At 34.4% G+C, this 15786-nt stretch overlaps 1 protein-coding gene across 1 annotated transcript in view; it reads right to left on the reverse strand.

Annotated features, from left to right (window-relative positions):
• ARHGAP10 (Rho GTPase activating protein 10) overlaps positions 1–15786 on the reverse strand; it is a 115002-nt gene that overhangs the window by 19602 nt on the left and 79614 nt on the right. Inside the window, exon 19 of the mRNA XM_058192773.1 lies at positions 14463–14613. Coding sequence (XP_058048756.1) covers positions 14463–14613 — 151 coding nt within the window. The remainder of the gene's footprint in view (positions 1–14462; positions 14614–15786) is intronic.

A 15786-nucleotide genomic window follows, 5' to 3' on the forward strand; every position in this document is an offset into this window, starting at 1 on the left:
TTCAAGTTGTAATAATGTTTAGATACAGTATTACAGTGTGTAATCAAAACATTAATTCTGTAACAAAATCTTTCCACAGATACCTTGCAAAAGACTTCTCAGCAATTTTCAAGGAAATCATGTTCTTACCATTTAAAAGCACACAGCACTTCAACATTTGAACTGAAGCTTATCTTTCTAATATTTTTATTTAGATAAATGTAATAACAAAGCAGACACAACTCAATGAGATATATAAACTGAACCCTGATAAAATGTACTGAGGCTTGGGAACTGGAAGCTTATCATCTTTTCTGGATGGGGTGGCGGCGCCCCAGACAAACCCGGGGCACAACTTCAGAATTTTCCTAGATTCATAACACCTGCTCAAAGAGGAAGTGGCATTCGTGGCTAAGAGAGCACAACTTTGTGTGATGTGGCAATTTTCTAGATTGTGGGGACCTGCCTCAGTCACGAATGCGTTTGTAATAATCCACCTCCCGTTTTGGAGGCCTTTAGGATGGCACATATAACACCACTGTTATACAAGTTGCACTGACTACTTATCTGCTTCTGGGTGCAATTCAAGGTGCTGGTTATTATCTTTAAAGCTCTTTATGGCATTGGATATCTGCAGAACCATCTTTTCCAATAGGATTGGTCTATCCCACATATGTTGGCAGAAGGGGCCTATTGTGGATCCCATCAGCCATGGAATTTCAGTTGGCAGGATCCAAGAGAAGATCCTTTTCAGCCATGGCTCCTGGTCTTTGAACAGATGGTAAGATCTGCCCCCTCTCTTTTAGGCTTCAGGAAAGGCCTTAAAACCCGAGTGGCTCCTGAAGGAGAAGCTGTTGGCTAGAGATGGTTGATACACCAACAAAAAACTGCCAGAAAGCAGTTAAGTGTCTCTCAAGTATTCCGATAAGACAACAATAGGTGAATTATTGACACTAGAGTTAGAACAGAATGGTAGAAATACCAGTTATGAGGAACAATACAAAATAAGAAAAGAGAATAAAAAGTTTTTTAAAAGTGTATTTTAAATTATAACCAGCTGTTATTGGCAATTCGAATCAAAAATTTTATTAGTTGCTGCACTATTCCTTAAATAAACAGGTATTATGGTCTGGTCACATTCAAAAGTCACTATATCTGATTCTATATGATACCTTTTTGAGCACAGTTAAAAAAAAAGTTCTTTTGTTCTTTTCAGTGCAGTATATAGTGGTAACAAGGAATCTCAATAAAATACTCAATTTAGTGACATCTAAAGAAGCACTTAACCCAATGACATCTAAGGGTACATCATAGAACTACTCTTTCTTCCAAAATATCAACTGCAATTACCCAACCACCTACTTGATAATGCATCTCTTCCACCTGTAATGATGAGCTGAAATATACTACATAGAAATTCCTACCACAATGCAGAAGATAGCTACTTACCCCATTGGGCTGCCACCCAAACTCTGTAGAGTTGGCATTTGCAAAAATCAATTTATTGTGGCTACCTGAGATCACATAAGACATTTCTATATATACTTGAATAAAGCAAACTTTATTAAACTTAAATGGGAAGAATTTGGAGTAAGTTTCAAACAAATTCAATTCAGTATTCATGGTTTCTGCAAGGTAAATATAATAATTACATACACTTGCATTAATACTAACTGTAAAACTATTTCTGCAATAATAAAGAAAGCTTGGAAATCATTTTAATTTTTAGAATTATTCTTAAACTCAGCGTTCCTTGAGCCATAAGTAAATAAATAACTTAGTTAGGCAAATGAATTCTTTTTCTATTATTATTAGTATAAAAAAAGTTGCATTGCAAAAAAAGTGCATTATAATATAAAAAATAAATCAGGGCATTCTTTTTTTGCAGGACACCAGATGGCCAGATCCTTCATTAAAGCAAAAATCCTTTTCAATGAAGTGTTAAAGAACCATTACCTACTTTACATATTTAAGCAAATATCTCATTTAAGTGAGCATTTGTGCATATAAAATTCAAAAATTTATACACTTTTACTCTCTACCATTAGATAATAAAGCTTAGAGCAGCATATAAGCATTAAAAAGTTCCTAAGTGAATTAAATGATAATATAGCTATTACTATAGGGTGGCGCAGTGCCTCAGTAGTTAAGACAGTGAACTTGCCGGCTGGAAAGCCAGCAGCCCAGGTTCGAGATCCAAGCGCCATGCGATGGGTGAACTCCTGTCTTCGCTCCAGCTCCTGTCAACCTAGAAGTTTGAAAGCATGCAAATGCAAGTATGGGAAAATAACAGCGCTCCATGACATCATGCTGGCCACCTGACCATGGAAAAGACTTCGGACAGTACTGGCTCAAGGGCCTTGAAGTAGAGATAAGCACCACCCCCTATAGTCAGCAACGACTAGTGGAATAAAATCCGTAGGATCTCCTTACCTATGGCCATTAATCTGGTGTTTTCACCTAATTCTTTTCTTATAGGATATATTAATGAACAGATAACAAAAGATTTAAAAATTGTGTTAGAGGGTAAAAAAACAGATTTCAAGATAAAAATGAACCAACCCAAGTACAGATAGTCTTCAAGTTACTACAGATTTTTGAGTAATAGTTCAAATGACCCCCAAAAGATAGATATGACCTCTGCCTATTCCCCACCCCATTCTGGCCCGCTGGATCCCCACAGGCACTGAGTTTATGTTATGTTACATAATGTAGAATTTAGTGAAATGATACAGTAATAACTTACACATTAAATAGTAAAATAATGTTTTTAAAGCTCATTCTACAAAGTCTCATATTAATATTCTTACTATTATTTATCAGACTTTATGTATCACTTCTTACAACTGCGATATTGCAATTTTCCCCACACATGCCCAAAGTAGATTCTATCCTCTACACAAGATACTGTAATAGAAGAATATGGCTGAACACTGAAATATTAAACCACATTCTCTCCAAAAGGAATCTAATGTGTTTGGTTCTTTGTAATTTCTAGTTTTACTTAGATGTTAAACCTCTATTTTCCTTTCTTCCTAAATCTCAGCTTTGCTTCCAGTGCATTTCTGTTCTACTGCAAGGAAAATCCATATTAACATCTTAAGGAAAGCATGCTAAAGGAATAGCTAGCATACAGATGTGCAGCATCCTCCTACATGAACTTCTCATTGAGGTAGCTAAAAATAAAGGATCAAAAACTCACAAGCTTATCAAGCTGTGGAAAACAGTTCACAGCAGAATCAGATACTGCACCAGGGTATTATTTTAGACCACATAATTAAAATGTCAAGATATGATAGATCTAATGGTTATCATATAAAAAGAAACAAGATAAAAGCAGGGTAAGATAAATTCCACACTAGCTTGAGATTAAAGTGACAAGTCAAAATTTTATCTACTGAAGCACCCAGAATTAAGTAATAGGAAAAATAGATCCCTCACCAATATTTCTAAAGGCAGGTAATGGTGACTTTTTCTCTTCTTTTGAGAAGAGAAATCATATGTGAATAGGCATAGATCTATGTCAGGAGTATTTGTGCAAAATGTGATTGAATCAAAATAACATGGACACCTTGGTGCGTAAATTTTATTTTTGAATAATCCCGTCTGGATGTTACTACAAGTATGTAAATGGAAAGATTTGCATTATTCTACCATGCTACACATGATAAATTTCACACATTAACATTTGTTTTCTCTGCAGGCACCCATGATGTAAAGAGCTGCACACACTTGCTTTGGCTGGTATTTTTTAAGATTAACCTGAAAAAAGCTGCATCTGCAAGGCATGTGAGTCAAAAGTCAAGACTTATGTCTGGGTGATTGAAGCTTTACCCATTTTACATGTATGACCCTTTCCTGAAGATCAGATATTGCTTGGAAATTGTTTTAGGAAAAGAGTGCCACTTTCTGTGGCACTTTCTGTGGCACACTTTCTGGGCCTTCTCTGTGGGGGTTCCTACCCTGTGGAACGAACTTCCCCCTGCACTTCGTCAACTATCCGACCTTCGGATCTTTCACCGCGAACTTAAAACCTATTTATTCCGTCTTGCTGGACTGGCTTGATTTCTAAAATTTTAATTTGCTTTTATGGGTTTTAAATTTTTGTAAATTTTATAGGGTGTTACTGTATTTTAATTTTGGCCAATTGAATAAGTTTTTTAAGGGTTGTTCTTAATATTGTATGTGCTGTTCTTTTTGTATTTTATTTTGGCTGTGCACCGCCCTGAGTCCTTCGGGAGAAGGGCGGTATACAAATTAAAATATTATTATTATTATTATTATTATTATTATTATTATTATTATTATTATTATTATTATTATTATTATTATTATTATTATTATTATTATTATTTCTGGGTCAATTTAACCCTGTTTAAATACATTGTTAGGACTTTATTTTTGTTTCCCTTTTCTGTCCATTTTTATGCTCCCTGTCTAGTTTTGTTCCCTCTTTTTTTATTCATTTCACAGTGCAGATTCTCCTTTCCTTTCCCTCTCACCACTGCCACCTGCTTCCCTTGCATTTTACTGTTTCTATAAGAAATACAAGAGTGTCCATGTGTGATGTGTTTCTACATATGACAACCACTTATAGGTGTGAAAGAAATAATGCTGAATATATGCAAACGGAGGATCAGCTAATTTTCATTAAAAATTACAGTAATAAGAATCTCCCTTCACAATTCACAGGTAATTTATCTGGGGGCAACAGACTTTTGTATCAGTTGAAAATGAGACTTCTCCTGAATGTCTCATACATCTCTAATTTTATGGACAATTAATCGTGTGTGTGTGTGTGTGTGTGTGTGTGTGTGTGTGTGTGTGTGTGTATGTCCATCCATGTCCTGGTCCTTGGAGTTACAGACATTTATATGGGGAGAGAATTCCCAGAAATGACAAGTTAGGAAAGGTGAGCAGGATTCAATATTGTATTTACATTTTTTAAAAATAATTCTTTTTTCTCTTTATTGTAAGTACGGATTTTCTTAAATTTAGGGTTATCATTCTTTTGTATCAATATACTAGCTCTATATAATATATGGATATAAGGTAAATAGGGTGCAGTCTTTCATACTCATACACAAAGATGCTTTGGATCTATGTGGCATTCATATAACAGCCTAAAGGAACAGAATCTTTTTCTGGAATCATAATTTCAACAGTCACAAAAAAAGAGAAGGAAATGTGTCCTGAAAAACAACACTTTTAGTTCAAGGAGCAGAATAATCTCATGTGCTCTAAAAAATCTCCCTCCCTTTTTGCCTTCAAATTTGTAGTTCCACACATCCCTATTTGCGAGTGTATAAACCAGAATCTTCTATGCTGGAGGATGTTTGTCTTTGAATTGTGTCACAGGAATGTGCAGAAATCAAATGAACTTTCTTGAGGGCTAGATCCAATGACTCCAAATACATTCCACTTTGTCATGTGTTCATCCTTTTTAATCTAGAATTATTCCTAATGCCCGAGAATATTTTGGGAGGGGAAAAAAATCCATCTCCTTGTTTTGCTATCTTTCCATTGCTTAAAACAAATCCTGCAGTACTAAGTTGAAGGGAGGCAGTTTGGTGTAGCGGCAGAAGAACTAGCTAGAAAAAGGAAGTTAGTGAGTTTAGGTATAGTGCCATCTTGGTATCTTCTGGATAATCACTCACTCAACCCAAGGAGAAGGAAGTGTCAAGCAACTTCAAAAATACTGCCAAGAAAGTATTTTTTCTTGTTTGAAATCAAGACTATTGCTAATATACGGGGGTGGAAGAAGAAGGTAAATTGTAAGTGGTTGCAGGCCATGCACTGGGGTGTAGCCAACTTTCCTTTCATCGCTTCTCTTCTAAGCAATCCATTGTCCAGAATTTCATTAGAGAACCGCCATGAAAACAACCTTAAACCCAAGAATTCAGAAGTCTCCACTATAGGATTACTCTGAATAGAGCAAAACAGGATGGCCATTTGAATTAAGTGGAAGGAAAAGGGTATTTCTTTTGCCAAGACTTATCTCAACAACTTCTGGAGATCAATATCAGTTTGATATTATAATTATATTAATTTCTTTTTTAAAAAAAACATTTTTTATTTAAATTATAGAATAAAAAACTGTGCAGCAGCAATGAACATATTATTGCTAATGTTTATTAAATGTTACTGAATGAATTTGAAAAGTGAACATGTAAAACATTGCATGATTCAGTGGGCAAGGAATTTTGGATATAATGTGATGCTTGAACAATGGGAAAATATGTGGATCAAAGGTTTAAAATTCATATTAAATTATAATTTAAAAGAAAAATTGTATATAAGATGCTGTATCACTGGTATTTAACACTGGATAGGATATCTAGAATGTACAAAAGTATCTCAAATTAATTTCGGAAATGTAAAAGTAAAGAAGGGGTCTTTTATCATTTAGGTGGACATGTGATTAAAGCAAAGAAATTTTGAAGTAAGATTCATATATTAATACAGAAAATTCTTAAAATGAAGACAAAGATGAAACCAGAAACTTTCCTTCTGGATTTAATAGAAAAAGACTTTTTTAAAAAATGTGGAACCTTGATTTTATATATATTGACAGCAGCAAGACTACTGTATACAAAAATGGAAGGACGTTTCAATGCCCACCATGGACGTATGGCTACAGAAATTGATGGAGCTGGCAGATATGGCTAAATTGACTGTTTTGATTAAAGAAAAGAATATGAGTACTAATGTTGCTATAGGGAGACCACTTCTGGACTTTGTACTTGAGGTGGAAAAAATGAAAATTTGATTTTGGGTTTTACCAATTAGATTGATTTCTTGTTAATAGAAATGTCTAGTTTATATGTTTTGGAAAAGTAAAAAGTTGAAGTTTTATGCTAATGCTTTATTCTACTGCAATAGAGAGAGTCTTTAGAGAGAGCAACACATTTTTTTTCCTCCCTTCACCCTCACCTTTCTTTCCCCTTGTCCTCCACTGTGTCCTATTATTTGCTTTCATATTTTTGTATTATATTCTATATCTAACTATATTCATTTCTCTTGCACCTCAACTACTCTTGAGCTCTTTGAAGTAAGCAACTATGGAGGTTTGAGGATCTCTTGCTTTATATACTCTCTTCCTAACTCTATGCAAGGAACTGAAATTTATTTTTTAATCCTTTTTTTTTTTGATTAGGCTGCTGCCTGGCCATTTACAAATCAATGAAAATTCATAGAAGAAACTAAATTAGAACAGGACAAATTAGAGCCATTCACTTCATCTTGGGTGAATATAAATCTATTCCAAATTGTACTATTTTCTCCAGTGTTACAATTCACTGCTATACAGGAGCCAACACTGCTAGACAGGAGGTTCACCTAAAGACTATAAAAGGAACTATTCTCTGTGGCTGTATGAAGAATTTAACATGTCATCTGAAATTATGAAAGAAATTCAGTGGGGATTTCAATATTGCTATTAACAATTGTATATTGCTGTTAACAATTCTATTAATGACAGTTTAAAATCTCTAGCCTGACCTTTTTTTAAGATGTCTAAAAATCTGAACAATGACAGGCCACTTATTTTTAAAGTATGTTTGGGTTTTTATTGGCATCCTCAAACTATTGGAATTTAACTTCAAAGCTTATGGCAAATAAGTGAAACTGCCATGAAATGTGATATCTTAATTAAAAAAATGAATAAACAATATTATGGAAAATTAAACATCAACAGATTTATTGTGGAATGAGCTTTCATGCCATGACAAATAACATAGCTTTTAAGATGCCACTATACTTTTTATTTTTGCTCCAACAGAACTATAGATGTCCTGTTGGAAGCTTATGGTGGATCTAACAAGTTCAGTGCAGAACCTATTTTTAAAATTTATTTCTTTTAAACATTTATTACAGTACAATCTGAAAACACATCATCACACACCCAGTACTTTTCCTACCCCATATGTATGTATAATACATACATACATACATACATACATACATGTACATATGTATCGATTTTCTGGAGGACAAGTTTGGATCTGCTGTTTAAATACAAAATGAAAAATATGGAAGACAAAAGGCATCACTTATATTTATATATAAAAGCTAACAGTTATAATATTTGTTATATGTTTAGAATTTGTACCATTTGTTCATCAATAAATACATCTCAGTAAATAAAAGTTTATTGCTACATGTCATTTATTTGCATATCACTAAAATTAAGCTGCCTCCAATATTTCTGGGTGTTGAGCACATTTTTCTTTATGAAGAGATTTACTTAATTAATGTAAGAAATAAATTAAAAAATACCAAAAGCCAAAAAAATTACTAATAAACTAAATGTCCAACTGTGGAGAAATGCCTGAGGTTTGTGTAAATGTGGAAAAGCCAATAAAAACCACACATGGAGTTGGTTAAGATCAGTAGTGTTAAAGAAAGGAACTGAGATTTTATTTTACTAACTCAAGAACAACCTTTGCCAACTATTTTGATGAATGCAAAAGTTCTTCATGTAACAAAACAATAAACTAATTTGGTTATTTATCAAATTTCTACACCGCCTATCTCACCTAAGTGACTCTGGACAGTTTACAAATGTCACCTTGGTAGTGGGAAGCTTGAAACAACTGACCATTTGATCAGCAAATGGTCAGCAAAATTTCACAAATTGACCGTAATCAGTATTATGACCAAGGTGTCAAAATTATTAATTGGAAATCTGCCAGAGTTTTGGATTTAAATGTAGGAAGAACCACTGGGAAGAGGTTTTGGAAAGATCTTATGGGTTTTTAAAACTCAAACAGATAGGCATTTTATTCAGTCATTGAAAAGAAGAAGCTCTGATTCATTGATGTTGCTAGGTACATTGATATAGTACATTGATGTACAAAGTTCGAGGAAAAGCAACCTCCCCAAAAAGTGAAATACTGGGGCCTGCAAACTGCAGTTAAACACTTAGGGGAAAAAATCATGATTGGAGATTTGCCTAAAGAACAACTAGACATGAAGACAGTTTTTTTCCGTCATGCCAATGCTCTGCTAAACAACTAATTTCCATTACACTGTCAAACTATTTAGTAAGGCTGTATTACTATTATTCTCATCTTTCCTATTACCTATCTCCTTTTCTACTTATGACTATAACTTTGTTGCTTGTAACTTTATGATTTATATTGTTCTATTTAGTTTCCTAGTATGATTTATGTTATGTAGTACCCTATGGCTATCACTGAATGTTGTATCATGATTTATGATAAATGTATTTTACGACTATGATCATGATTTATAACTTATAACGTTTATGTACACTGAGAGCTTATGCATTGAAGACAAATTCCTTGTGTGTCCAATCACACTTGGCCAGTATTCCATTCCATTCCTATTCCTATTCCTATTCCTATTCCTATTCCTATTCCTACATAACATAACAACAGAGTTGGAAGGGACCTTGGAGGCCTTCTAGTCCAACCCCCTGCCTAGGCAGGAACCCTACACCATCTCAGTCAGATGGTTATCCAACATTTTCTTAAAAATTTCCAGTGTTGGAGCATTCACAACTTCTGCAGGCAAGTCGTTCCACTTATTAATTGTTCTATTCCTATTCCTTTCCCATTTCCATGCCATTATTCTATTCTATAGGACTGCCTTGATAAAAACAAACAGTTTTCATAGTGTGTTTGATTGTGAATCTAACTGTATATTACCCTTTAATAATAATGATAACACCATCAAACAATAACATTTGCCTATGCCAGGTCCTTGAAAAGACTCAATCAGTGGATAAAAATGCCAAATCCAGTCTAAACAGCTTGCTGATTTTGTGGGACCAATTATAATAATAATACCATAACGCAGGTGTCCCAACCCCCTGGGCCACAGCTCATTACCAGACCATGGCTTGTTTCAAACCAGGCTGCACGAGCAATGGGCAAGCGCATGCAAAACTCCACTTGCTTGACCAGACAGAGCATGAGCGGAGACATTTGAGTAAAGAGTGTTTGTGCTTCACACAAAGCTCCACTTGCACGAATGGAACTTCGCACAAGAGCAGACGCGCCCTCTGTTTGAGCATTCTCTACTCACACAAATGAAGCTTCGGTGCGAGTGTGAGTGGAGCTTTGAGTGCAAGTGCTCTCCACTCACGAACTAAGCTCCATTCGTGAGTGGAGAGTGCATGTGCCTGCCGCTTGTACCAATTGAGCTGTGCACATGAACCTGCCACTCACCTGCCTCCACACAGGGCCAAGAAGAAAGGTTGAAGACCACAGCCCACTTTTTAAGATGGAAATATATATATAAATCTATTTATCTTTATTTTTATATCTGGTTTTGCCGTATCAATGTCAAATAAATTAGAACAAAGATGCATTGGAATTATATGCAAGAAATAGTAAGAAGCAAGAACTGGTGGACACACAAATAGATAAAGTAAGAGAAAATGAAGAAGCTAAAATGCTCTGGAACTTTTCAGACAGACAAATATCTTCTGTCACACAATATTCAAGACTTAACAATTGTCAATAAAAAAGACCCCAAAAATTCAACACTTCACTTGAGACAGCAGAATAGGAAAAAAAAGGCGTGGAAAAAAATCACAAAAGCTTGAAAATAGAAGTAGCAAAAGTGGACTTCCAGTGGCTCCGCCGCTCTGATGACGGTCTTTTTTTAGACCGCCAGCTCCGCGATCTCGTAGAGCCGTCCAGACAGTGCAGATCCGCTGTCTGGCAGCTTGAAAACTTCCCCTCGGGCAAAGGGGGGAAGCAGAGCATTCGGGCTGAAGTTGAGCCCCCCGGAAAGCCCCAGAAATGATTCTGGAGGCTTGAGGGTGAAGCACCTTCTAAAGCCCAAAACAAGCTCCGGATCCGGAGGCGCCTCTGTTCCAATGAGCAGAATTAAAAGCAGCATCTACTCCTGCCATTGATATGGATCAATGGTTGGATTTAAGGCAGGAGGAGCGAAAACAGGAGTACAGGCATGTATATATTAATTTAAACTCCCTAATAAGAGGATTTAGCTTGAAAAAATAGAGACGAAGAAAAGAAAATGGTGTTTGTGAATTGAAAGCGAAAGTTAAGGAAATGCCTGTTAGTTGTCAGCGTTGATGTTAATTGAAGAGAAAAAGCTGTTTTTTAATATTGCTTTGTCTAGAACTTTGCTACTGGCTGGATTTGATTCGTATATGGAGAAATAAAGTGGAAACTGGGAAGATTTATAATTGATTTAATAAAAGATTTGTCTTTGGTTGAATATAAGATAAAAGTAAAATGGCTTCTGTGAAAGTTTTTAAGGAAGCTGGAGCTTCGTTAGTCCAACTTTATAAAGTACAAGACGAGCTGAAGGAATTTCTCAAGGCTCAAATGTTGGCTCGGGATAAAAAAATTAAAGAAATTGAGGAAAAAATAATGCAAATTAAAAACACTATGAAGCTGAGAATGAAGATATAAGAGAAGATCTGGTGAAAGCAATTAAAGCTGTGGCTGAATACAAAACAAAATTGGAGGGAAAAGCGAAAGGGATTGATCAAGCTAATTTGAACTTAAAAAGTAAAATAGAGGAATTTCAAATCAAGGTGGAGGATATAAAGCAGTTGGATGACAGATTTGAAGAAATTAATCAAGTAAATTTGGATTTTAAAAACAAAATAGAAGAGCTCCAGATCAAGGCGGAAAAAGCAGAGGAGGAACGGGTTTTATTGCAATACAGAGTTATGGAATAAGCATTAAGAGAAAGAGGTTTGAAAGAACATAAACGAGAGGCTCTAAAGAAGATTTTTGCAGAGGCCTTCACACAGCTGATGATACAGAGCCCAGTGGATATTGAAATTCAAATTGAAAAAATTTATCGTGTTAATTCATGGGTAGCAAAGCAGAGGCATTTACCAAGAGGTATAGTAATTTATTTTACATCTAGGAAGATTAGGAATGAAATTTCGCAAGTGGAATTCAAATATTAGGACAAAAGGTATTGGTATTGAAGGAAATTCCTTTTAAAATGTTAAGAAATAGAAAAGAATATACATTTTTGGTGGACCAGCTTAGAAATCTCCAGATAAAGTATAGATGGAATGTACCAGTTGGAATAACAGTAAATTATAAGGGAGTGAAACATTATCTTAATACAGTTTTTAAAGCAAGAAATTTCTATACTAAAGTATTGAAGGCTGGATGTTTACCATTGTTAGGAAGTAAGAAGGAAGGAGAGGTGGGAATGGTTAAAGAAGGGGAGGAAGTAAAGCGAACACAATTTGAAACTGAGACCTTAATGCTGGCAGCAGAATTACGAAAGGTTGTGGGGGAGGATCAAAGTAAGATTGTAACTATTAAGAATAGAGAATAAGAAGTAAATTGTATGTTAAAAGTCAAATTGTATGTTAAAAGTCAAATTGTATATTATATACAAAGTCAAAAGTTGACTTTGTATATAATATACAAATGGATGACGGCTATTGCTTAACATAGTGTAAGCCGCCCTGAGTCTTCGGAGAAGGGCGGGATATAAATGCAAATAAATGCACAAAAAAAAAAGGAACATAAAATGTTTAGGGAATGAGGAAGAGGATTTTAGGAATATTAGTTCTAGGTATATTAACTGAATATAAGTTAAATGTTTAATACCTTAAATTTTGGGTATGTAATCGTAGTAATGGTATTTGATGAAATATGGTGATAGTTTTGTAATATACAGTGATGGGAATATAAGTAATTTTGAAAATGTGGGATTTATATGATTCAAATGCTGTGGGGATTAAAGCAAGATTGTAATTTTTAAGAGTAGAGAAAGAAGTAAATTGTATGTTAAATGGAGTGTAAATGTATAAAGAATGAAGAAGAAAAATGATGTTAGGAATATTATTTTTAGGTATGTTAATTGATTAAGCATAGTTTATTAAATGTTTGGTAATTTAAATGTTAGATATGTAATTTTAGTAATGATACTTGACTGATGGAGCAACATCGAAAGATGGAACATTAATTGTGGTGTTGATTGGTGAAGATTGGACAGTAAAAACTACGAAATCTGAAGAAATAAATAAGTGGAGAAAATGGACTGTAATTTAAAAATGGACTGAAAGAAGAAACCTACGAAGGGAAGACTGTATTTGTATTGATGGAATTATATTTTCTTTCTTTGTTTTTATGGATAAGGGGAGTTAAAGTTTTAGAGAGGGGTGGGAGTCTATGTATGATTAAGTTTATTTTAGTTTGTGATTGTTGGTTATAATACCCTGTATTTGCTCTGGGAAGTCCTGGGGGTGGGGAAGGGGTGGGGGAGGAGGGTGGAAGATGGTATATGGATTGATTAAAAATGTACAGGTATGACTGAAGTTATGTAATTTAAAAGCAAAAAAATTGAAATGAAATCAGGGCTGCTCAAATACCACTTCAGACTGAATTGGTGGGAATAAGGGATTGGAAAGGGAGAGGAGGAGAGAGAGGGAAAGAAGGAAGTAGGGTGGAAAGAGGAGAGAAGGAAAGAAGAGGGGGGGAAAGGTAGAGAGGAGTGGGGAAGGAGGAGAGGAAGTAGAAAAGGGAAGGAGAAGGAAGGTAGAGAAGGGTAGAGGAGAAAGGAAGGTTAAGCTAAGGAAGGAAGTGGTAAACGAGCAGGCCCGAATAGGTAAGAAATGAAAGTTAAAAGGTGATGGATAAATGACTATACATTAAATATGACGATAGAAAATGAAAATAAAAACTTTTTGAAAAAAAAAAAGAAGTAGCAGAAGTAAGATAGCACTAATAGTAATAAGTGCCTCTGGTGTAATCTCAAAACAACTGGAGCACCAATCGAATACCATCGGCAGTGACAAAATCACCACCAGTCAATTGCAAAAGGCAACTTTACTTGAAACAGTTAACATCCTGAGACAAGTGCGACAATATCTTTAATATTATTAAATAAATTCAGTCTGTCCCAGATCTTTGGGAAAGACTCAACAGGACAAAAATGACAAATCCAATATAAACATTTGGCTTACTGTTCAACCAACCATAATAGTTTGGGGTACTGCTGATGTTCTTCTTATGAGGAAAATGAGTCAATCGGTTTGTACATCTGTCCCTCATCTTATATCTGTACATACTGTATCACCGTTAAAGTATTTTTAATGCAAATGTAATCTTTGCATTCTGAAAAACTTGTTACATCTTATCTGCACAACGAATTCTACTTTTTCTCATTTGGTAACTTACTGTATATGTAATTATATAATGCTATCAATATTACTGCTAGAGTTGTCTCTTCAAACTCACTAAAAAGCTTTGCTTTGGGTTTTTATCTTATTTCATTTATCATACAATTTATGATTATTGTCAGAGGTCAAATAGAATTAGTTAAAAAATCCAGTAAAAGCACATACATTGTCCTAAAGTTATGTACACAGGATATTATAAAATGTGTTCTATCAGAATCCTGCCTCCATTTTCTGACTTTCAGAAACAAAAATAATAAAATGAAAGCTCTGCAGAAGATATATTGCAATTCTACTTTTGTCAAAATAGAAAATATAATGAACATCTTACTGTCATCCAGCTCTAGACAGAGATTATATACAGCAACAGGTCTCTTATTACGTTGCCCCTGTCGTCTTGATTGTCGTGGTGGGGCATTTGGAGGAGAGATTGGCACAGGGGTAGGCTCAGGGAAATAAGCATCAGGTAGCGTGTGGAAAATCTGGAAAGAGCAATGTAAAACACACTGGTTTACTGTGAAGGACAACTTGTATAAATCCTGTAAACCATTTTCAAGAAATAATTTGCCTTTGATTTATATTTAATTTCCCACATTTTGAAAATGATTATTTTAAATAAATCAAAATTAAAATAAGCATAGATATTCACTGCAAAACACTTAAATTCATTCATTCATTCATTCATTCATTCATTCTATTCTTAAGAAGCAGTTACTAATGTATCACCCTAGTGCGCAATTTTTTTTTTTTTAAATTCAAAAAGTTTTACAAAAAAATTTTTTTTTCCCCTTTTCCCCCAACCCCTCTCCCTTCACAAACCCCCTCCCCCCTCCCCCCCTGGCTTCCCGGAACAAACACAAGGTATAGTTAAAAATAAAACAAACATATGCTAAAAAATTTTTTTTCCCAAAACTATTATACCAATTCTCCCTCTCTAACTCTGACTTCCTCCTTACATAACCAAATCCTTCAAAACATTAACAATAAACAGTAATAAAATATATAAATCAGTAGAACAAATTAATCCTAAAATATTTAAAACCAGCTAAAGCATAAAAATCCAATCCAGTTCAGAAAATATCTCCCTTATAGCTTCTATAACCATATGACCATATAATTTCCCCAAGTCCTTCTTACATAAGATCTTTCAAGAATATTCTATTTAAAATTCAATACAACAGATTATAAAATTTCAATAGAGAAAATTACAATATTATTTAATTAATTACAATATCTATTCAACTTTAGTCCTTCCTCATCAAAGTCCAGTATTTCCAAATATCTAGTCTCTTATAATCACAAATTGCCTTTCGGGGACACTAATATTTTTATCTATTAATATTTTAAAAAAAACTTGTTTCAAAAAAAATACTTTTGTCTCTTGCCATTTTTTTTGGTGCATTAATCTCTGTCTTTCCTTCGTTGCTCCTTTTAAAAAGTCAATCACAATATTTCCTAGTAATTCCTTATGTCCAGAAATCCAAAAATTACTGCCGTATATTCCATCAGTCCAAAAAGAGAACTCTTGGGAAACATTAAGCTTGTGAGTCTTTTCCATTTGAGGAACAATCTCCTGTAGCACAAATTCAGGCAGCTCATCCAAACTATTTAAAGAAAACTTCTTTAAATCACCTTGTTTCTTCACGATCAAATCT

The sequence above is a fragment of the Ahaetulla prasina genome, chromosome 8 (assembly GCF_028640845.1).
Source record: "Ahaetulla prasina isolate Xishuangbanna chromosome 8, ASM2864084v1, whole genome shotgun sequence".
Classification (NCBI taxonomy): domain Eukaryota; kingdom Metazoa; phylum Chordata; class Lepidosauria; order Squamata; family Colubridae; genus Ahaetulla; species Ahaetulla prasina.